The 24191-nt window shown below is 40.9% G+C and overlaps 1 protein-coding gene and 1 pseudogene across 1 annotated transcript in view; both read left to right on the top strand.

The window, feature by feature from the left end:
- CNTNAP5 (contactin associated protein family member 5) overlaps positions 1-24191 on the top strand; it is an 884418-nt gene that overhangs the window by 466631 nt on the left and 393596 nt on the right. Inside the window, exon 8 of the mRNA XM_007456361.1 lies at positions 19776-20040. Coding sequence (XP_007456423.1) covers positions 19776-20040 — 265 coding nt within the window. The remainder of the gene's footprint in view (positions 1-19775; positions 20041-24191) is intronic.
- Positions 23064-23899, top strand: LOC103085425 (UBX domain-containing protein 2A pseudogene; annotated as a pseudogene).

A 24191-nucleotide genomic window follows, 5' to 3' on the forward strand; every position in this document is an offset into this window, starting at 1 on the left:
TTCTGTAGGTAGAATTGCACTTGAAGTACCCAAAAAATGTACCCCTCAGATGAGAATTTGCGATGCTCCAATTCTCACAAAAATGTCTCATATTTCACCTAAAGGTTTTCTTATGTTGTTTACTCTTCTCCTTTGAAATTGTTTTATTTCCCCATGTTTCTGTCTACATTTTCTCTAACATCTTAGTTCAGCGAATCACTCCACTCCTAAGTCAGCCCATGGGGTTATCCATTATACCCCATGCTGACCAGTTGTTATTCAGTTTTCTCCCTGATGCTGTAACAAGATCCAAAATTTGCCTTGCTTTACCCAAGGAAGCAAGTCTTCTGAAGAACATTCAGATTTGTCCTCATGGCATCAATACAATGCAATAGCTAAACATCTTTCAAAAATAATGATAATTTAAAAATGCAAAATAAAAGATTGACTAAGCCTTTATGAAAGCAACTCTGAGATCAAGAACAAGGCTAAAGGGACGCATGTAGCATACAGAAGCCGCATGTGATGTGTCTGATAGAAATCTCGTGCCTGATAAGATTTGAGGGTGAGGATATGCCCTCAAAGCCACCATTTACTTCAGTTATACACGCCACATGGTAGAGGCTTATAAGCACACTACGTTTGTGTAATACAATGCAAGAACCACAGCGTAGGCTCTGAGGATGGATCATTCAGTGCCAGCTTCCCAACGTGAATGCAAGATCAGGCAGCCCCAGAAGACGTCCTTATTGTTCTAGGTAGGCTTTGTGTGAATGTGCTTCACTCCACGCGCATAGGCAAATAAAATACTGCATCCTGGAACAACAGCAAAAACCTATCCTGCATTCTTCCAGGAAACTAGAAAGCATGTGAATTTTATCAGATTTTGAATTCAGTGTGATGACTGGCAAAAACCATTAAGACAATTGAAGCATCTTTTGTGTATGTTTGTTTTTACCCATAAAATTAAGTGTTTACAACCTGGGTTTGTCAGTTTATGGCATGTGTATTAAATTTCAGTGCTTTGTGACCCAGATATCCCTGCAGCCCTCATAGGCTATATAGGAAGTAGTGGTTCCCCAAGTTTCCTAAGAGTTGTGAGATAAGTAGGGCTGACACTGCTCTGGGAAAGCACAGCCCTCTCACCAGTGTAACTAAATAACCAACATTTGAACCAGTAAGTATCTTGACAATAATGTTTAATTTTCATTTTTGGTTAAAAAATAATGCTGCAGATGAAAACTATTATATATACAATGGATAAACAGCAAGGTCCTACTGTATAGCACAGGGAGCTATATTCAATATCCTGTAATAAACGATAATGGAAAAGAATATGAAAAAGAATTTTTAAAATGTTTACAGATTATAGGGAATTTGTAAAACACAGAAAAGTAGAGAGAAAAAAAATCACCTGACTTCTCATCAACAAAGGCAACCATCATGCCAACCAAGATTTTCCAGTCTTTTCTTTTAAGGAATATTCTTTTGTGTAACTTATTTTCTTCCTTGTTATCCATATACTCTATAATAAAAACAATAACTTGTTGAACATTTATTATGTGCCATATTTTTCATAGTTATCTATTTTAATTCTTGAAAAAACCCTATGAAGTAGATTTTTTGTGGTTCCATTTTACAAATGTGAAAAATATTAAAGCAACTTGCCCAAGATATATAATCAGTAAGTGATAGAACCTGGTCTCTATCCCTGGTCTTTCTGATATCCAATCCATGCTCAACTGCTGTGATATGCTTTTTGCACATTTTATATCCCTCTTTCATTACTGAGTTTCTAAGTTTTAGCTAAAATAAACTTACATTTTGAAAATGGTGATCAACACATGTTGAATAAGTGCATGGATTTTTGATAAGAAGAAAAAGGAGTGGTTTGAATTCCTATTGAGAAAGTTAGCACACAACAGATGGTAGGTGCTTAATATCTGTTGGACGTTATGTTTTGATGATTATAACTAAGGTAAACTTGCAGGGTCTGATTATCAGTGAGGAAGAACATTTCTCTTTTCAACACTGGAGCATCTTCTGAAGAGAGGCTGATCCTCTCCATACCTAATGACCTTCACAGGTAATTAAAAGATCCTAGTACCATCTCACTGTTAGCTGCCTAGAGATGGAAAATTAGAAGATGATCTTTGGGATGCCTCCCTCTGCTGATGGTTTCTATTTCCCTGGATCTGGCAGAAGTGGCATGGCCTGATTAGGAAGAGCACTATGTGAGTCAGAAGATGTAGCTTCCCCATCCAATGGGGTCATTAGGTAGCTGGGTAAACTTCACAATTAACTTATTCTCCCTGGTACTGTCTACAACTGAGACACATCCTCTAGATAATCTCTAACATACCTTTCAACTCAAAGGCTTCATTAGAGCGAATTATTTAAAATCTCTCTATCACTGTATTAGTTTGCAATGGTTGCCGTGACAAAATATCACAGATTGGGTGGCATGGATTAAACAATAGAAATTCTTAAACAACAATTCTTAAACTGCTTAAACAACAGTTCCAGAGGCTAGAAATCCAAGATATCAAGGTGTTGTCAGTCTTGGTTTCTCCCGAGGCCTTTCTCCTTGGCTTGCAGGTGGCCATCTTCTGGCTGTGTCCTTACATGGTCCTTCCCCTATGGGTACACATAGCTGATGTCTCTCTGTGTGTCTAAATTTTTTCCTCTTATACAGCACCAGTCAGATTGGCTTGGGGCTTACCTTAATGGCCTGATTTTAACTTAATCGCTTCTTTAATAACCCTATCCCCAAACACAGTCCCATTCTGAGGTACAGGGGTTACAGCTTCAATATAGGAATTCTGGGGAAATTCAATTCAGCCCAAACCAATCACTTAAGATCTTATTATCTGGAGGCCATTTAAAGTGTTTGTCTGCTATTATGAAAACCCCTCCACACCCTGCCATACAAAATAAAAACACAGGGCCTGCAGCCTCATGAAATAATTAGGGACCCTGACCCCTCTTACTCTGTGGCTTTAATCTTGAGGTTCCCAATAGGCTTTTGGAACTGAGGTATCATGGCTGCATACAAAGCTGCAGAAACAAGGAAGACAGGGAGATAAAAGGAACACCCCTGCCAGCTGGATCAGCTCCCACTCAATGCTCCCGCCATGACTGGCCTAATGGGCCAGACTTAGACACCTGGCCACACATACCTGCAGAAGCAAAGAAATGTAGTCACCTAGTTGAGCACATTATTGCCTCAAATAAATTATAGAGTTCTACTACCCAGAAAGGCAGAGAATGGGGAGATTTTGAGTATATAACTAGAAATCTCTACCAAAATCTCTCTGAACAATATATGGGTGTCCTCATGTAAGACGTGGTACAATTTCTATTTTAGTGTCCAGGTTGGAAAGCACAATTCAACCATCACCATTATAATGATACTCTAGAGTTGCATTGTCCAATACGGTACCTGCGTGTGGCTACGGGTACTTGAAATGTGGCTAGACCAGATTGAGATGTACTGTAATGACAATAATTTTAATATCAGGTTTAAATAATATTTGTATGTGTTACTTAAATGACCCAATATTCAAATTTAAATTAAGTTCATCTCTTTCATTTATTTTTTTAATAAAGTACCAGAAAATTTTTAATTGCATATGTGGCTCCCATGATATTTCTGTTGGACAGTGCTGATCTAGTATATCTTCACCCCAAATATAAGTATTCTAATGGCAGCCTTTTCTGAAAAAACTACTTTTATTTGGAAAAATTTTTTAATGTTTATCTAGAGATTAACAGCAGTAATCAGAATTAGAAATGTTTTTTCCCATTTTATATGTCATTATTAATGAAATTGAGAAGCTGACTTTTGTAATATACTCATTATTGAGCCGGAAATTTGCTTAGTTTTACAGGCCAGTTAGTGGTACTTGCCCTTCATGCACACTTGCTACTTTTCCAATCTGTACCCAAGAATCAAAAAGCCCATATTATGTTTTCAGAGCTAAGAACATTTGTTTCTCCCTAAAGTAAATTTAATATAAAAAAGCACCATACACATTCACGTAGAGTGGAAAGATGTTTTGTATGAGGGCTAAGTAAAGTTATTTGGAGAAGTAAGTTTACTCAAAAGGAAAATGTACACAAACACACACACACACACACACACACACACACACACACACACACACACACCACCTTCCTTATTATCGTAATGACTTGTTACCTATTTGAAAAGATACATGCACCTCAATAGCCAAGACAGGGAAACAATGTAAATGTCCATTGACAGACAAATGGATAAAGAAGATATGGTCCATCTATCTATCTTATATCTATATACATATGCACACAACAGAACATTACTCAACCATAAAAAGAATGAAATAATAAAATAATGCCATTTGCAGCTATATGGATGGACCTAGATATTATTATACTAAGTGAAGTAAGTCAGAAAGAAGAAGACAAATACCATATGATATCACTTATATGTGGAATCTAAAATATGATACAAATGAACTTATCTATGAAGGAGAAACAGATCATAGACATAGAGAACAGACTTGTGGTTGCCAAGGGGGAGGGGAGGTGGGGGAGGGATGGATTGGGAGTTTGGGATTAGCAGATGCAAACTATTATATATAGAGTGGATAAACAACAAGGTCCTATGGGAATGATATTCAATATCCTGTAATAAACCAAAATGGAAAAAAAAAAAAAAAAGACTCGTTACCTTTGCCTCCTTGAGTTAATAGGCACAGGACAAAAACTTGCAGTAGCGGGGACAAGCAATTCTGAAATTATGCAGAAATAGAAACCATTTGAAAAATAATAGTCATTGGGTTTCACATCCAGCTGCTTCTAACCCTACTTGGATTAACTGCTGTTATTTCTTTCTCTCAATAATCCATGCAAATGCCCTTGATAGCAGTTCTAATCCTGAATAGGGTTGTCTTGAAAGCTTTCAAATAAAATAATATTTGGAAACTATATCTCTAAAATTTACATTACAAAATTGTACTTCATTTTAAGTAAATTGGAAATAGAGAAAAATTTAACTATGTAAATCAAAATCAACATGATTCCATCACTCAGAGAGAGCCACTATTTAGCAAATTAATCTCTGTTCTATAGTTACATATTTATATAGGTATATTTTATCCGATTCATATGTGTAAATTTGTATTCTGTTCATTTCATTTGGTATTGTATTATAAGTGACTTTCATGTTTACCATAAACATTGTTATTAGTGGCAGCAAAATAGTGTGTCAAATAGATATACCATAATTTACTTAACTATTCCTTTAATTTTAGATCCACGTTTGTATTATTATAAATAATGGTGCTTAGTGTATAAGTCTCAGTCCAATTTCAGGTTATTTCTTGAAAATAGATTGCTAGAAGTGAAAGTAAAGTGTCAAAAAGGATATTTATATTCCTAAGCTTCTGTCCAAATAGCTTTGCACAATATTTAGAAACAGAGATGAGAGTGTTCAGAATAGAGTTATGGCTTTATCTTGTGCCTGAAAACTAAGAGGTTATCAGTTGAACCACGGGTCTATTTTTCATTCCCTTCTGCTCCCCCATTCCCAAGGATTTCCTCCAGGTTTCGCCTCTGGTTGAAAATCACTATTTGGCAAAGCCAGAAACTCAGGTGGGGATATTCACCTTTGACACATAGGACATAAGCACAAAACACAGGACCTGAAACAGAGACACACACAGGCAGAGAGGCAAAAGTGGATCCACAGCCAAGGAGCTGAAGCAAGGAGGTAGCAGGCTTAGGATGGCAAAAGAGTCAAGGCAAGAGTCTATGAGGATGAAGGCCTTATGGGGCTCTCAGTGGGTCCCTGTTTACTGGTGCCTGCAGGCAGCCAGCTTGTGGGAGGTCAGAGGAGAGGGCCATGAGGGGGACCACCTGCCAGCCTGTCCATGCCCTTTGGCCATAAGTGGGGCATTCTTTCTGATACCAAGCAGGACCCTGTGAGGCTCCTGAGCACAAATGCCTTTCTGGGTCCCCTGTTTATTGATTACAGGAAATAGGTTTCATTCAGCCTCCATTACCTTCCTTGAGTTCCAAAGGGCAGGTTCAAACAGTTGCTAATCAGGGAAGAGAGGGGATGCAGAGACAAGGGAGAAGGAGGCAAGAAACAATAGTGCAGCCTGGGGGCAGGGTCCTGGTTCTGCCTCATGGGATACACACAACAATATCTTTGAGCTGTTCTGCAGATACTAAAACCCCCCCGCCAGGTGGGAGAAATGAACTGTATTTTTCCCACAAGCACATAGACCCCAGACCAGTTGGAACCAGAAGTTTGATGATGCCGACTCCTGATGACCATGACCTTACCACCAGCCAATCAGAAGAATGTCCACGAGCTGACCATGCCCTGCTCCTTGAACCATTATTATAAAGCTCCTCACTACCCGCTTCAGGCTGGAACACACACTTTTGAGGGCATTAGCCTGCTGTGGCCCCCTTGCCTGGCAGAGCAATAAAGCTATTCTTTTCTACTTCACCCAAAACTCTGTCTCTGAGATTTAATTCGGTGTCAGCGTACAGAGGCCAGATTTGGCTTCACTTCCAATATTAAAAATGCTTCTTTCTTGGGTGTCCCTTACATGAAACCACAAGAAACATGATCTTCAACCTTGAAGGCCTCCTTTGGCAGAAAAAAAACATTGCCTGTGTTTACTATTGCCATGCCCATCTTCCCAGTGCTGTTCTCTGTTTTCTTTCCTTCTGCTCCAATTCAGCTCCCATCCTCACTCCTTCCTATTTATCATCCCAAGCTCAGATGAAAAGGGACTTCATAAAGCCCTGCTACATGCTGACCCAGAAACATAGACTTATCTCTCAGTGCGCCCCATCGCAGGTGTGATGACATGTCCTATGGCCTTCATTCTAATGCAATGCAAGCTCCAGGTGGGCAAGACCTGAGCCTGCCTGTCTCCTGGGTTGTGTCCTTGTCACTGGAACCAAGCCTGGATCATTTGAGCAGCTTTATAAATATCTGTTGAACAAACAAACAAACAAAATGAAGGAATCTATCTTCCCCCAAATGTGGAAAAGAGCCTTCATTCGGTCACCTGCTCCCCTGAGTGTGTGAATCACAAAGTTAGCTTTAGCTCCCAGGGCTGCCTTCCCCTATATTTGCTGAGAGCATGCCAGTCAGTCCTGGTAGTTTTCAGACAAATCAAATTAGAAATGGTTGTACTCATTTGGAAAATCAAGAACTGGCTTTGAAATCTTTCCCCACATATTAGATTGAATCAAGATCGTTTCCCCCCAGCTCATAAATGCTTGATTGGCTTTGCTTGATGCCTTGCGATGGAAACACAGCCTTGCATTGCTAGTTCTGTTTTTTACTCACCAGGGTGTTGTGATGTCTGGATTATGATTAAAAACAATAAAAACAAAACAAACACACACAATGAAAATGCTTGGTAAATAACAGCTCAGCACAGTAAACGCTGGAAGTGCTTTAGGAAACTCTAAAACCATCAAGGTAAGCAGAACTTCAAGCTAGGTCTGCCATATTCCCTTGAGGTCTTAAAAGTTGATTTTCTGGTACAGCAGGTCAGCCATTCCTGACTTATCATCTCTTTTCAGGACCCCAGGAAGGGATGAGCTGGGACTTGGCTGTGACAACATTTGAGGAGTCCCAGTGAGAGCAGACTGGCCACTTACCCTACACCTCCCTTGCTCACCCATGTATTCCTTGCTTTAGCTTCTACCTTAGTCCCCAGACTCAATTCAGACTCATCCTACTTTTGGCCCAGGTCTATTCCTAGCCTACCTCCACCTGTGACCTCAGGTCTTTTTCAACAGACAAAGAATGGTCCACTCTTTATTTTATTTTATATTTAAAAAAAATTTATTTTGTTGAAGTATAGTTGATGTCCAATGTTGTGTTAGTTTCTGGTGTACAGCACCATGATTCAGTTATACATGTATATAATAGTTTGCATCTGCTAATCCTAAACTCCCAGTCCATCCCTCCTCCAACTCCCTCCCCCTTGGCAACCACAGGTCTGTGAGTCTGTTTCTGTTTCGTAGATAAATTCATTTGTGTCCTATTTTAGATTCCACATATAAGTGATATCATATGGTATTTGTCTTTCTCTTTCTGACTTACTTCACTTAGTGTGATAATCTCTAGGTCCATCCATGTCATTGCAAATGGCGCTGTTTCGTAGAATGTCCACTCTTTAAATCCCTTTTATTTTTCTTTCTCTTTTTCTGTGTGGGCAGATGGAGAGTTCTCAGATGACAGAGAGCTGGGTGCCCTGGGTGTCAGAGGACCAGGGTCCAAGATCTGGCAGCTCAATTTCTGGTTTGTTCCACCCTTCCTGCTAATGCCAATCTGCACTGCCACCCCACCCCACGTCAGAGGCACAGTGAGGGGATGGGCTCTTCCGTTTTGGGGGAGTGAACTGCAACTGTGCTTGCGTATGCCTGGAATCTGTAGGCTGCCAGGAGGCACAGGGCTCTGGGGCAGTTTTCCCCCACCCTCCTAGGGAGCCAATCAGACTGTCTGCCAAAGTCCAAGACCATGGCATCCCAAATTCATCAATTCCATTGCACATCCTGGTGGCCAGTAGGTCCTCAGGGCTTGGCTCCTGTCTTATCTATGTCTTATTCTTCCCAGGGCACTCAACCCCAGAGCAGGGTCTCACTGCTCAGCTGGTGAGCAGTGTTTGCTGGGTGAAATAAAGTACCAGGAGAAGAGAGTCAGGAAGTGTTGGCAAATGACCTGATTGAGGATGAGTTAGAGGCCAATGACATTGCCTTCTCCTCACATGCGTTTTATCTATAACTTCTGTATTTTCAGATTATAATTTAAAGCAGAGCAGAGGATAATTTTCTGGTGCCTTCTGCAAAAGACCTAACTGGCTTGAATCGCTATCCCAGGCAGTAGTAGGTGTCTTTGTAGTGAAATGAGTCCAGAAGGAACACACTTGCCAAACCAAGATAACTAGACAAACACGGCACGCATCTTCTCTGGTCAAAGTTTGACTGGGGGAAAATGCCCACCAATGAGAAATACCTGTTAGCAATTCATCAGTGATTGGCCCCTTTATCTATAACCTATGGTCTATGCAGCCAATACAAGATCAGCAAGTAAGTAACAATTTTGAAAGAGAGTGGATTCTTGCCATAGAGATAAGGCAAAAGCAAAGCCCAAGTAGAAATTTAGGCACAGTTAGCTTTTGCTGTTAAGGTCTAAAATTTGCCATGTACATCCATGGCCTCCACTGAAATAAGCAAAGGATTATGTTCAATCCTAAAGCTGTGAAATAGGCACTAATTCAGTCATTTGTTAATGTCTTTCTTCTTAGTCTTATTAGTTCCTTGTTTTAGCCTAGTCAATTTTGGCATTTTTGTCTTTACACTATCTGAGACCTGGCTAAAATACCAGGTGTCCAATGAACAAGTGGTGATAGATTCCATGTTTAGGAATCTTTGACAAACACAGAGATCATTAGATCACTGTGTAATACATTTCTATCTGTTCCTTCTACCATATACCCACATTTAGACCATGATGATGTTTCCCCCATTGTAAGCAGAACAGCATCTTCTGAAGTTGGTCCTTCTGTACACGTGATAAGCCCTGTCTGTGACAGTTTATCTGATCCATTCTGTAGTCACATAACACGGACTTAAGTGGTTCTAAGTTCTCTCTGTCGGATCCTCCTTATCCATGAGGCATTAGGAGACAACAGTAATTATGCTATTACTCTAAGATCTTCTTTTGGATGAGCTCCCCCACCATGGAGGAAAGATTCTGGTTGGATGCCTTTTACTGGATTTCAGTCAGCATTTGACAAACTTCTGATCTGGCGGCAGAATGACCTGGATTCATTTGGATGGAGGCTGCAGCTGAGAACCTGTGTTTTCTCTCATTGTTTTCCTTGCACTGCCCTTGGACCAGCACCCAGCTATGTGGCTTACATATAATTCCTCCCATTTTATTATCCCCAAGAAAGTTTCAACCACCTTAATTCCTGATACAGTTCCACATTAACCTAGCATTCTCTTTGTATTTTAGGATGCTGTTTCTGATGAGGGGGGCAGGAGGAGGAATAGTCAATCAGGTAGCTGTTATACCCTGGTAAACATGTTTTTTATTTTTAATTGGGCTTCTCTTTTAAAAATATGGACCAGTATCATCTGCTTACTTGCTTTTAATATATATATGTATTATAATTATCTATGGAGACTCTTGCTGTATTCCCTGAAGTTAGAAAGGAATTGGTAGGGAAAAGTCTTAGGTTTCCTTTCTTATGCTTTGAAGCATTATTTTAAAAACGTCTTAAAAAGCAAGTACTTGGTTACACTTCTCACTCCAACATTGGAAATGACTCTGTTGATGCCTATCCCCCCTCCTAAGAGAAGATAGATGATAAGAATATGGGTTTTCAGTCTCAGATGCCCAAAGAATGAGGGCCCTTGTGGGAATCTGTGAACCACCCAGTCCACCAGCCTCGGGTTACAAAACAGGAAACTAAGACTCTTGAGGTCACTGGCCTCAGGTCACCCGAAAAAGAAAAAGGAAAAAGAAAAACGAGGCAGGAACAATGCTAGACACAATGCCCATGTTCTCGTTTGATCCTAAATCAACACTCTACCATTATTCTCGCAGCTATAGTAGCAAAAATTAAGGAATCAGAGAGACCATATGGTTTTCCTGGTAAATATTCATGATAAGAATCCGATTCTGCCTAAATTGAACAATTTCACTTTCTTCTCAGAATTCAAAGCCAGATGCTCTCTACCCGACTACAGATGAATTTTTATGAAAAGCCTATGCAAGTAGTAAAGAGTAGCTAATTATTACGAGGCAGTCTAAGCGATAATGATAAGTGTATGGTAACACTTGTATGGATATGTGAATAAATGGTCTAGGGACACAAACCATTGGGACCTGGTGAAGAAGGCAGCCACCTCGGGGTTGGGGAGGGTCTGAAAAGGCCCCAGGAATGGGCCAGAAGGAAGGAGGGAGGGGGTGTGAGGGTGGGTGCAGAGGCCCGAAGAGGTCACTCCTGGTGAAGGGAGAAAGGCAGGAAGTATATTGAGGGGACTGGTTGCCATAGTAACCACACACATGGATTGGATGAATGAACTTAAGAACTTGCATTTGCTGTCAGTGTCTTCATACAGGAGTGGGAGAGGCCACAAATCAAGGCAGGTGATGGTCAACCCACAGTGCAGGGCCATCCCTGCTCTGTGCTATTTGAGGTCCCTAGGCAAGCAGAGGAGAGTGGAAGCCCCTCAAGCCTGCACAGCACCTACTATCAATTTTACCTGCAGACTATCTGTTTGCTGTTCTCCCTCACCATTCTAGATAGAGCCCTCCACAAACCCTTAAGTGCCCGAAGTATGGCCCTTGAGCATCCTTTCTTGCACACAGTGCATACTCTATTCCATACCTACAGCCCCCTGAGGGATGCATCTCAAGCACAATATTACCCTACTGCCTAATCTATACATCAGTTCTCTCTTCACCCCTTTCCATTCTGTTTTGTCCATAGGATCAAGTTCTAGTACCTCGACATGGTCTAAAGTCTTAATGATTGCATCCCTTCCTGCCCTTCCCACTGGATCTTGCCTGCTATTATGCTGGCTTCTGAACTGCCATCTGCTGACCTTCTGGCAGGTCCTTGAATATACTGCCCACCTTCCTGTCTCTGACCTTAGAAACTGCGTTCCCTCTGTCCTCGGATAAAACTTTGGCTCACTTTCCAATTAGTTACACCTGCTCTCCTGTAAAATCTCAATTCCAATGTCACTTCCCTAAGGAAGCCTTTTGTAACCCTCCAGATTAGAAGAGGCTTACTTTGTGTGAGACCTCATGTACTGTTTCTTCATAGCAATTAATAGTGTGGAGGTTTTTCTCTGCCCTCTAAAGGGAGGGTCTGCTTGGGGAGGATGAATCAATGAAAAGGGCTTGCCTCCTCCCGCTGACACAAACCTGCTTCTTGTGTTTTAAGGTCCTGACCATTATTAGGAGTCCATCAATCTTCATGAATCAGATAGGGGACAGTACAGCTCTTGTTGTTAATGATACAAAACAAAGTGTTTTTCCATAGAAATGGACAGTCTCTCTAAGATGGTCTATGAACAGATCTTAGAGTTTCAGCGTTCTGTGCTCCATCCATAGAAATCAAAGTCTTTTGTCTGAGAAAAGAGGTGGGACAGGAACTTCTGTGTTTTGAGGGTTGCAAAGGAAAGGCCATGGTGGACCCCAGAGAAGGAAAGTGGACATGGTTTGGGGGACCCCGAGGGACAGATGGGCCCGTCACTTGTGGATACCTTATCTTTTGGAGAAGAATGAGCATGTATGAGCATGAAAGCACTGGGCACTAAGAACTGCCATTTGCGGGACAAAGAGAGGCCCCCACTTATAGGTACCAGCAACCTGTGGTTCAGTGGAGCCATTGTCCTATGGAGGGTCACCATCCAACCAGGGCCTGGTGGTGTAGTCAAGTGAGGCACATCAGACACCAAGGATTTAGACTCTTCAGTGTAGAGTGACCTCCTTTGGGGACAGTGAAAGACCCTGTAGATCTTGTAATATATTCAGGGAAAAAGAGACCATGTCAGCGATACTGACTTTCTTGCAGTCTCATCTGTAGGATCAGGGCTGGTTGATTTACCTTGAAGATTTGACCACCATGGTGCATCCCTGTGTCATGGGATACTTTGCATCAGTTACAGGCAAAAATGTACATTTAATGACTATAAACTGAAAAGGAACAGGATCTCATTTACATGTATAACTTATAAAGCCCTATGCTTAGTGCATTGTTTTACAATGTTGGAGAAATCTTGAATGCGTGTTGAAATCCCTACTGAATTAAATCTACAGTAGAATGGAGAGTCTGAGGCATGGAGTGTCCTTCTTCATGGGGATGGGATGAAAGTTGAATTAATGGATTAAGCTGGTATATAGGGTAGAATACAGTCTGTTGACTTTTTGCTGCTCTCTGTTTTGACACCTTTCTCAAGTACACTGTCTTCTCTCTTTTTTTTAAACAGTTTTGTTTTCTTTAAAATTGAAGTATAGTTGATGTACAATGTTGTGCTAGTTTCAGGTGTACAGACACACATGCACACACATACATATATATATTTCAGATTCTTTTCCCTTATAGGTTATTACAAGATACTGAGTATAGTTCCCTGTGTTATACAGTAAATCCTTATTGATTATCTATTTTATATATAGTAGTGTGTATATGTTAATACCAAACTTCTAATTTATCCTTCTCCCACCCTTTCCTCTTTGATAACTGTAAGTTTGTGTTCTATGTCTGTGGGTTTACTTCTGTTTTGTAAATAAGTTCATTTGTATCTTTTATTTTAGATTCCACAAATAAGTGGTATCATATGGTATTTGTCTTTCTTTGACTTACTTCACTTAGTATGATAATCTCTAGGTCCATCCATGTTTCTGCAAATGGCATTATTTCATTCATTTTAAGGCTTGAGTAATATTGTCTTCTCGCATGCTCTTTCTAAATCATTGCTGGGGACTCCCTCAAATGCTGTCTTGAGAAGGATTCTGGAGTCACAAATGGCATTATTGAAAATGATTCAATAGTCCATGTTGATTTCAAAAGTACTACTTTTTCATTTAGCTAATTTCTTCTTTCTCTCCATTGTGGTGAATGGGGCTGAGTATCAGTGCCTCTTGACACTTTGGCACTTCTGCCAGCAACCAGCACAGCTGAGATGGATGTGGAATGGGGCAGGGGGTGCTGCACAGCAGTGTGACAAACAGCTCAGCCAGGAACACTTACATTTGTCAGGAGAGGTGGGTCAGATTGGGTGTAGAAGGCATTTCCCATCTATTCCCAACTCTCTCTCCTACTTGCCCTTGGACCTACCGCTGGAGAACAGAGCAGGGAAGTGCTCTAAAAACAGAGAAGTTTTGGACAGCTCATGCAGCTGCGTGGACACAAGGACAACAGAGGACAGCATGAAAGAAATGTGGGAGACGGAGTGGAGAGCACGGCCTGCAGTAATGTGGAGACACCATCCAAAGACAATGCATTTCCAAGTTCTCCTGCTCCCTGTTGAAAAAAGCATTGATCCCCACACCTGGCCTTACCTTAACCAGTGAGAATCCCTGAAGCATTATTTGAAGTTCTTGCCACCAGGATCTTGCTGGGGACCTGGAGTGTCTCCTGAGTGCCTCTCAAGGGCTTATGGGTCCCCTGGCCTATTTCAAAGGTACTGGGGCCCATTAAACTTTCAGTGGAATGCAGGGGATAATCTAAGTTCCTCTAGACCCCCACTGTCCTGAGGACCACCCTCCACGATTGTCTATCCAGAGAACACTCAAAATGGCTTGAGTGGAGCTAAATATTGGATTTTAAGGGTTTTGTAAAATTGAAAAATAGCTGATTTACCATGTTGTGTTAGTTTCTGGTATACAGCAAAGTGATTCAGTTATACATATATATATATATATATTATTTTTCATATTCTTTTAATTATGGTTTTTTACAGGATATTGAATATAGTTCAGTAGGACTTTGTTGCTTATCCATTCTAGTTTACATCTGCTAACCCCAAACTCTCAATCCATTCCTCCTCTGAACCCCCTCCCCCTTGGCACCCACAAGTCTGTTCTCTGTGTCTGTGAGCCTTATACACTGGATTTTAAATCAGTGCAAGAAGGGGCATTTTACAAAGTTCTAGGCTTCTACCTTCAGCCTTGTCACCTTTCCCCCTTCTACACATCCTCAAACTTTGGGTACAGCTCTGCTGTGGCAAATTGTTAGCAGAGGAGGTGACACTGACCTCAGGAAAAGTAAAGGGCAAGAAGAGTTACTGCTACTCCCAAGTTCCCTGTGGGAGCATTTGTGATTTTGCTTTGTTTAAAAGACAGCCTTGCCTCAGTTAATCTGCCATCAGTGGGGATATTTCATCTTGAAAGGATATCAACCAGAAATTCAAAAATTCAGATTAAGGGTCAGTGGGGCATGGAGAAGAGAGAGAGCCAGGCGCTTGCTCTGGGCTGGGGGAAGGTGGAGGCGGAGAAGGAGGAGAAGATCAGCAGGAGGCAGTGGCGGCGTCCTCACTGGGGTGAGGGTGCAGGTGCAGGTGCTTGTGTGGAGCTGCCTGGCTGAGCGGTGCCTGGTCCGGGGTCTGCAGCACTGCCGATTCTCTCCTGGACACAGGGGGCGGGTGGGAAAATGCTGAGCAGGTTGATGAGTGGCAGCATCAGGAGCCTGGAACATGAGTACAGCTGCACCGTGCACCTGCTGGATGACAGTGAGTACACCTGCACCATCCAGGGAGATTCAAGATGGCAGAAGAGTAGGTGGACGTGGAGTTCATCTCTCTCCATGGATGCATCAGGAATACATCTACAGATGAGACAATTCTCACAGAACACCAGACAGAAACTAGCAGAAGACATTGGACACTGGAAAGGACTATAAAGAGCCTTGCATAACTGAGATGAGCGACTTGCAGAGTCTTGGCCCCTCGACCAGAAGTCGGGCCTGAGGCTCTGGAGTGGGAGCACCAAGTCCACGATGCTGGACCACTAGAGAATTCAAAGCCCCAAAGGAAGATTAATCACTGAGAGCCCTCACAGAGGCCTCTAGCTGAATCCAAGACCCAGCTCCACCCAACTGCTAGCAGCTCCCAGTGTTGGACCCCTCACACCAAACAACAAACAAGACAGGAACATAAACCCACCCATCCGCACACAGACTACCTAAAGTCATACTAAGTACACAGACACCCCAAAACACACCACTTGACAAGGCCCTGCTCTTCAGAGGGAAAAGACTCAGCTCCACCCACCAGAACACAGATACCATTCCCTCCCATCAGGAAGCCTACACAAGACACTGGACCAACCCCACCACCAGGGGCAGAGAACAGAAGCAAGAGGAACTATGACCCTGCAGCCTAGGGAAAGGAGACCTCAAATACTGTAAATTAGACAAAATGAGAAGACAGAGAAGTATCCTACAGGCAAAGGAGCAAGATAAAAACCCACAAGACCAAAAAAATGAAGAGGAAACAGGCAAACTACCTGAAAAATTCAGAGTGGTGATAGTAAAGATGATCCAAAATCTTGGAAATAGAATAGAGAAAATACAAGAAATATTTCACAAGGACCTAGAAGAACTAAAGAGAAAAAAAACAGTGATGAACAACACAATAACTGAAATTAAAAATACTCTAGAAGGAATCTAGCAGAATAACTGAGGCAGAAGAACAGTAAGTGAGCTGGAAGATAGAATGGTGGAAATAACTGATGCATAGCAGGATAAAGAAAAAAGAGTGAAAAGAATGTAGGACAGTCTCAGAGACCCCTGGAACAACATTAAGCACACCAACATTCGAATCATAGGCTTCCAGAAGAAGAAGAAAAAAAGAAAGGGTCTGAGAAAATATTTGAAGGGATTATAGTTGAAAACTTATGCAACATGGGACAAGAAATAGTCAATCAAGTCCAGGAAGTGCAGAGAGTCCCATACAGGATAAATCCAAGAAGAAACATGCCGAAGCACGTATTAATCAAACTAACAAAAATTAAACACAAAGAAAAAATATTAAAAGCAGCAAGGGAAAAGCAACAAATAACATACAAGGGAATCCCCATAAGATTAACAGCTGAACTTTCAGCAGAAACTCTACAGGCCAGAAGGGAGTGGTAAGATATATTTAAAGTGAAGAAAGGGAAAAACCTACAACCAAGATTACCCTACCCAGTAAGGATCTCGTTCAGATTCAACAGAGAAATCAAAAGCTTTACAGACAAGCAAAAGTTAATAGAATTCAGCACCATCAAACTAGCTTTACAGCAAATGCTAAGGGAACTTCTCTAGGCAGGAAACACAAGAGAAGGAAAAGACTTACAAAAACAAACCCAAAACAATCAAGAAAATTGTAATAGGAACATACATATCATTAATTACCTTAAATGTAAATGGATTAAATGCCTGAACCAAAAGACACAGACTGGCTAAATGGGTACAAAAAGAAGACCCATATATATGCTGTCTACAAGAGGCCCACTTCAGACCTAAGGACACATACAGACTGAAAGTGAGAGGGTGAAAAAGATATTCTGTGCAAATGGAAATCAAAAGAAAGCTGGAGTAGCAATACTCATATCAGAAAAAATAAGCTTTAAAATAAAGACTATTATAAGATACAAGGAAAGACACTATATAATGATCAAGGGATCAATCCAAGAAGATGTAACAATTGTAAATATCTATGCACCCAACATAGGGGCACCTCAATACATAAGGCAAATGCTAATAGCCATAAAAGGGGAAATCAACAGTAACACAATAATAGTAGGTGAATTTAACACCCCACTTACACCAATGGACAGATCATCCAAACAGAATATAAGTAAGGAAACACAAGCATTAAATGACACATTAGACCAGATGGACTTAATTGATATTTATAAGACATTCCATCCAAAAACAATAGAATACACTTTCTTCTCGAGTGCACACAGAACATTCTCCAGGATAGATCACATCTTGTGTCACAAATCAAGCCTCACTAAATTTAAGAAAATTGAAATCATATCAATCATCTTTTCCAACCACAACAGTATGAGACTATATATCAATTAAAAAAAGCAGATTAAAACAGCAATGAGATATCAAAAGCAAGCTGGTAGATGTTTTTTTTAACAATGGTACCCAGTACAGAGGAGGAAGTTCTCAGAGATGGCTGCCAAAAGCCTCCATGTCAGACAAACATAGGTTTGTCCCCCATTGTCACTGCTAAGGAGGACTCTGGCTTTTGTCGTATCACCTAGCTTCTCCAAACCCAATTTGTGCATTTTTTAAATGAACACAGTGTCATTGTGTAGAATACATGAGATATGCATGTTAGCACTTAGCCTAATGCCAAATGCAGTATAAACTGTGGGCAATTTCTTGATGGATATCAAGGGCCTTACCCTTTGACACATTAATTAACTTCTGGGGATCTAGCCTAAAGAGAAGAACACATCTAAACAACTACAAAAAATGATCAATGCAAGAATATGCTCATAGCGGTGTGCTTGATGAGTGCATCATTAGAAATGTACTATTGGGAGAAGTTTGTTTGGAAACTTCTATTTGTTTTCAGAAATGCAGGACTATCACTAACAAATATATTTGGGACCTAAGGATGTTTTTTTCAGGATTATGAGGCTGTACAACCTGAAGAATTAATCTGTTCTAGGACTAGGAGCTGTCCTAGGTATCTAACCCCACTACCTGGCCACTTTAGTGCAAAGTTGAATTCAGGCAGCCAGGCAAGCCAGGGCATTCCTCTTTCAGAAATCCCTGTCTATTTTTTTGCAGAAGTGGCACTGGCTATGGAAATAGGTGGAGCTTAGCCTCTTTCATTGGCATTGAGAGATTTACAGGGAACATGGTGTGTCTATGAATAGCACAGACTGTGTTTGCCAAGGGGGAAGGGGAGTGGAGAGGGATGGATTGGTAGTTTGGGATTAGCAGATGCAAACTAGTATATATAAACTGCATAAACAACAAGGACCTACTGTATAGCACAGGGAACTATATTCACTATGCTGTAGTAAAACATAATGGAAAAGAACATGAAAAAGAATGAATATATATATATATATATATATATATATATATATATATAACTGAGTCACTTTGCTGTACGGTAGAAATTAACACAACATTGTAAATCAATTATAATTCAATAAAATAAGTTAAAAAAAGATGTGTCTATGACTATTTAGAGGAAAATACTGCATTACACTTACCTGAATAAGCTCACTTCATTGTGTAGAGGTTGGATATAAAAATTACAAATGGCTTTCATATTGTAACACCTATTCATAATCTAGACAGTATTCCAGGCTTTCTCCTATTCATCTAGTAAAAGTGACTCCAGAGCATGGCTCAGCTGGGCACATATATACATTTGTCTATTTTCCTGTAACTTCCTCAAGTAAACTCGGACCCATTTTTCCCTCACTTATGCAAAGGGTAATCTTCTTCCACTTCTTCCTGGTTCTAGTCTACACACAATACTCCCCACTTCTGGTCCTCTCATGCATCCCCCCCCAACTCCCCATGTTACTAAAAATACTCTTAATACATTAAAAATCTGGCCAATGTCACTTTACTGCTTCTAACTTTGAATGATAATTTTGGCAAGCATAAACTCACCTGCTTTATGGTCCATGGTCCTCTCTGTCCCACTGCAAGTTCAGAAATGACTCTTTCCCTTTTGCTAATTTTTCCAAGCCTTTGCAAACACCATGCCATCTGCTGAGAAGGCTGACGGGGCACTCACTCTTGTCTTCCCCCACTTCCTTCCAGGAAAGCATCACCTCCCTTGTGAAACCTTTGCTTCTTTAGCTATTTCTTTTACCAGGCTGCCCTGGGGACATTCCAGATTGTAACAAAGTTTTCTCATGTGTATCTCTTTGAAAGGTATCCCAGTGCTTGACACTTAGTTGACCTGCAGTACAGCATTATTCAATGAATGAATGTAATTAGCTTTATCTCTGGATCCCTAGAAACTTCTGATGCTTCCCATCCCCCCACCGACCCTGGGTCTTGGATGACCCTCTTTGCAGATAGCACCATGATGCAGGAAAAAGAATGGAAAACAATCTTGTGGGTGTGTCTGAACAAAGCTGACATATTTTTCCCTTTAAGATCTTGCTGCTGTATGTAAAATGATCCTGAAATTAAGGTCAGCTCCAGGTGGTTGTTTATATCAGCTGTCAGACTGTAGAATAAAAAATGGCTTTTATATATTTGATTTTTATTGTTTTCCAGGGCAATGTCACATTTTCCTGCTCGGAACCACAAATTGTTCCCATCACATTTGTCAACTCGAGCAGCAGTTATTTGCTGCTGCCCGGCACCCCCCAAATTGATGGGCTCTCGGTGAGTTTCCAGTTTCGAACTTGGAACAAGGATGGTCTTCTTCTGTCCACGATGCTCTCTGAGGGCTCAGGGACCCTGCTGCTGAGCCTGGAGGATGGAACCCTGAGACTCGTGATTCAGAAAATGACAGAACGTGCAGCTGAAATCCTCACAGGTACTGTCTGCTGACAACTTCTATGTCGGTTTCTTGTTCAGCCAAGTCGATACATGTTTGAGAATCTGACCAAAACATACAGGCTCCAGCTCCCAGAGATGTGGGATAACCAGTCTTCACAAATTTACTCTAAGTCTGAAGAGCCAACATTTGTTTTCTTTTTTTCTTCTTTTTCAAATTTTATATTGGAGTATAGTTGATTTACAATGTCGTGTTAGTTTCAAGTGTACTGCAAAGTGATTCAGTTATACATAGACATGTATCTATTCTTTTTCAGATTCATTTCCCATCTAGGTGATTAGAGAGTATTGCATATACTTCCCTGTGCTATACAGTAGGTCCTTGTTGTTTATCTATTTTATATATAGTTGTGTGTATCTGTTAATCCCAACCTCATAATTTATTCCTCCCCTCATCTTTCCCCTTTGGTAACCATAAGTTTGTTTTCCAAGTCTGTGAGTCTGTTTCTGTTTTGTAAATAAGTTCATTTGTATCATTATTTTTAGTTCAATATATAAGTGATATCATATGATATTTGTCATCCTCTGTCTGACTTACTTCACTTAATATTATAAACTCTAGGTCCAATCATGTTGCCGCAAATGGCAATGTTTCATTCTTTTTTATGGTTGAGTAGTATTCCATTGTGTGTGTGTGTGTGTGTGTGTATACCACATCTTCTTTATCCATTCATCTGTCAGTGGGCATTTAGGTGGCCTCCATGTCTTGGCTATTGTAAACAGTGCTGCAATGAACATTGGGATGCATGTATCCTTTCGAATTACAGTTTTCTATGGATATATGCCCAGGAGTGGGATTGCTGGATCATATGGTAGCTCTATTTTTAGTTTTTTAAGCAACCTCCATATGGCTCTTCATAGTGGCTGCACCAATTTACATTCCCACCAACAGTGCAAGAGGGTTCCCTTTTCTCCAAACCCTCCCCAGCATTTATTATTTGTAGAATTTTTGATAATGACCATTCTGACCAGTGTGAGGTGATACCTTATGGTAGTTTTGATTTGTATTTCTCTAATAATTAGAGATGTTGAGCATATTTTCATAAAAGTTTTTAAAATGGTTCTCAAAAAGTTGAAGATTGGAAAGTACTTTCTTTTATAGCAATAGAGTACAGGTCCTGATGTATAGCAACATGGAATAGATATATGAATAATATCCTGACTCTTCTATCTGCCATTCCTTCAACATGGAGCCATGGAATTTTCTCCCTTCTTCTATACTTGTTATCTTACTGACGTCCTCTGTCCTTCTGGAAGCAATGTGTTCACTTAGTGACAAGTACTTACCGAGGTCAGACCACCTGCAGGCGTTGGATTGGGGGCTAAGGCAGGCTGCAAGGTCAACAAATCCTAAGAAGCCTTCCTGGCTCTACAGCCTGAATCAAACCCCCTCCTCTCTGCACCCTGGGCCAAAATCCATCCTGGATTATAGGACACTGAATCATTTATTTAATTTAAATGTCTTTCTTCCCCCACTGGACTGTGAGTTTTGTTATGCAAGTGAATTAGAGGAAATTGAGTTAAGTAAAGGACGTGACTTAATAGTCAAGATCAGGTCAGGCTATGGGAAAGCCTCCGATGTCAATGGGTGAAAAAAAAGCCCATTGAACCTGTTACCGAACCAAACTTGGGTCCGCTCACCCATGTACAGTAAAGCCAGTCTACTGACACCGAATTGTGGTGAAGGAAAGTACAGATTTTATTGCAAGGCAACAAGCAAGGAGAAGGGGCAGCTCATGCTCAAAAGACCTGAACTCCCCAATAGCTTTCAGGTAAGGGGTTTTAAAGGCAGTGTGAGGGAGGGAGCTGCGGGGTGTATGATCAGCTTGTGCATAGTTCTCAGATTGGTTGGCATCAAGGTGAAGTTTCCAGCATCATCAACCTTCTGGTTTCAACCAGTCTAGGGTCTATGTTGTTGTGATCAGCAATTTTCATCGGGGCGGGGGGGGGGGGCGGTCAGCTTCCTGTTAAAAAAAAAACCTTTGAAATATGTGTCAGGTCTTTATCTTTATCTTTCAGGGAACTGGGAATTTGGTGATTCTTCCATGTGGCTGATTTATAGTCTAAATTGTTACCAGTTTCCCAGCCCAACAGCTATTCTTTATTTCTACATCTTCACATTCCTAATCATTAACTATTTTTTTTCCTAATCATTAACTCTTGAGCAGCCTTTTGAGACTCAGTGTAGGCATGGGAGACTAAAGCAAAAGCCTATTACTTCAAAGGAAGGGACAGAGGGTCTTGTATACAGTTTCAAACCCCTGGAAATAACAGAAGGGCCTGGGTCTGTGAGTCAGAGAGGCAGGTTCCAAAAGCACCTTTTCCCTTTACTAGTTAGTCTGGGGCCATAGATGAACTTAACTTTGTCTCCCATGTAAGTGAGAGTGCATTTGTTATCTACAGCTGCATAAAAAATTATACCAACATGTATTAGTTGAAAACCGCATGTGTTATGTCTGATTTTCTAAGAGTCAGGAATCCAGGAGCCCTTTGAGCAATTCTGGCTGCAGTCAAGTTGTTGGCAGGGGCGACAGTCATCTCAAGGTTCAACTGGTTATAATTCTGCTTCCAGGCTAACTCATGTGGCTGTGGGAAGACCTCAGAAGATCCAAACTTATCCCCCCGCCCTCTTCAGAACGCTGCCTCATTCATAGGGCAGCACTCTTACCCCAGAGTGAGTGACCCTGGAGAGAGTGGGAAAGAACTCCCAGGACAAAAGCCACAGTCTTTATATATCTCATCCCATCCGTTTCATCATATTCTATTCATTAGAAAAAATGAATAAGTCTAACCCTTGCTCAAGTCAAAGAGACTATACAAGGGTTCAGATATTAGGAGTCAGAGCCAGCCTTAGCACGTGCTTGGTGATGGCAGCAGTAACTGAGGGAGACGAGCAGGGTCCCAGCAGCATGGCCGCCGAACTTGAGAGGGTCTGGGGGAGGCAGTGCTCCCAGTCTGAGGGGCTCCAGCCCAGCGGCCACACCAGGAGGAAGACAAAACAGAATGAAAGAAGCAGATAATCTTGAAAGTATAGAAGAAGAACAGGTTTGTGAAACAGGATCTGACCACCAACCTCTTAGTGATAATCAGCAAACAAATTGTGACTATATTGTTGACAGCCTTTTTGAGGAAACTCAGAAGGTTGGTGTCAAATGTTTGTCTGCCACTGAACAAAAGAAACTGGTAGGTGTAAGTACAAAATTATGGAAAAAATGGATTCACAGTCAGTGATGATTTCAGAAGTTATTTTGATGGTGCAGCTCAGCAGTTTCTGAACTCCATCAAAAAAGGGGAATTACCTTTAGAATTACAGGGTTTTTGATAATGAGGAGGTCGATGTTAAAGTTGAAGATAAGAAAAATGAAGTATATATGTCAACAAAGCCTGTGTTCCAGCCCTTCTCAGGACAGGGTCACAGACTGGGAAGTGCTACACAAAAAATTGTTTCTAAAGCAAAGTGTATTGAAGTTGAGAATAAAAATAAGTTGTCTACTGTCTCACTAAACAGTCTGGAATCCATCACTAATACACAGATCTTGTTAGCCAATGGAAAAAGGAGTGTCCAGAAATTTAACATTTCTCATAGGATAAGCCACATCAAAGACTTCATCGAAAAACACCAAGTATCTCAAAGAAGTCCTCCCTTTTCCCCGGCAAGAGCTCTTCTTTTCTTCAAATTGCTAGATGAAACACTCACACTAGATATTAGGAGTCATGGATCATTGGGGACCATCTTAGCTTCTACCTACAAAATGAGATTAAAAAAATGCTTACATCACAAGACTGTGATGATGATTAAATATGAGATAGTGGATCTAAACCCTTTAGCACAGTGTTGAGAAGCTATTTAGCAAATTCCTTTTTCTCCCACACTGACTCAAGACTTCAGGCAAAAACAGGCCTCACTCCTTAGAGTCATAAAAGCTGAGTGAGTTTGTGCAGTCATGGGACTTTTATGAAATTTCTAAGATTTCTAGTCATGGAGGTGAGTTAATCACTTAGAAACATAACATTTTTTAATGTGCAGAGTTATAAAAATTAAACCTCGATCCTCCTTATTTGAAGACGAAAAATCGTGAGCTGGCGTTGGGCTGTTTCTCTCCAACCGGCGAGATGGTTGAGTACAGAGAC

This window comes from Lipotes vexillifer, unplaced genomic scaffold (genome assembly GCF_000442215.2).
Source record: "Lipotes vexillifer unplaced genomic scaffold, Lipotes_vexillifer_v1.1 scaffold3, whole genome shotgun sequence".
Classification (NCBI taxonomy): domain Eukaryota; kingdom Metazoa; phylum Chordata; class Mammalia; order Artiodactyla; family Lipotidae; genus Lipotes; species Lipotes vexillifer.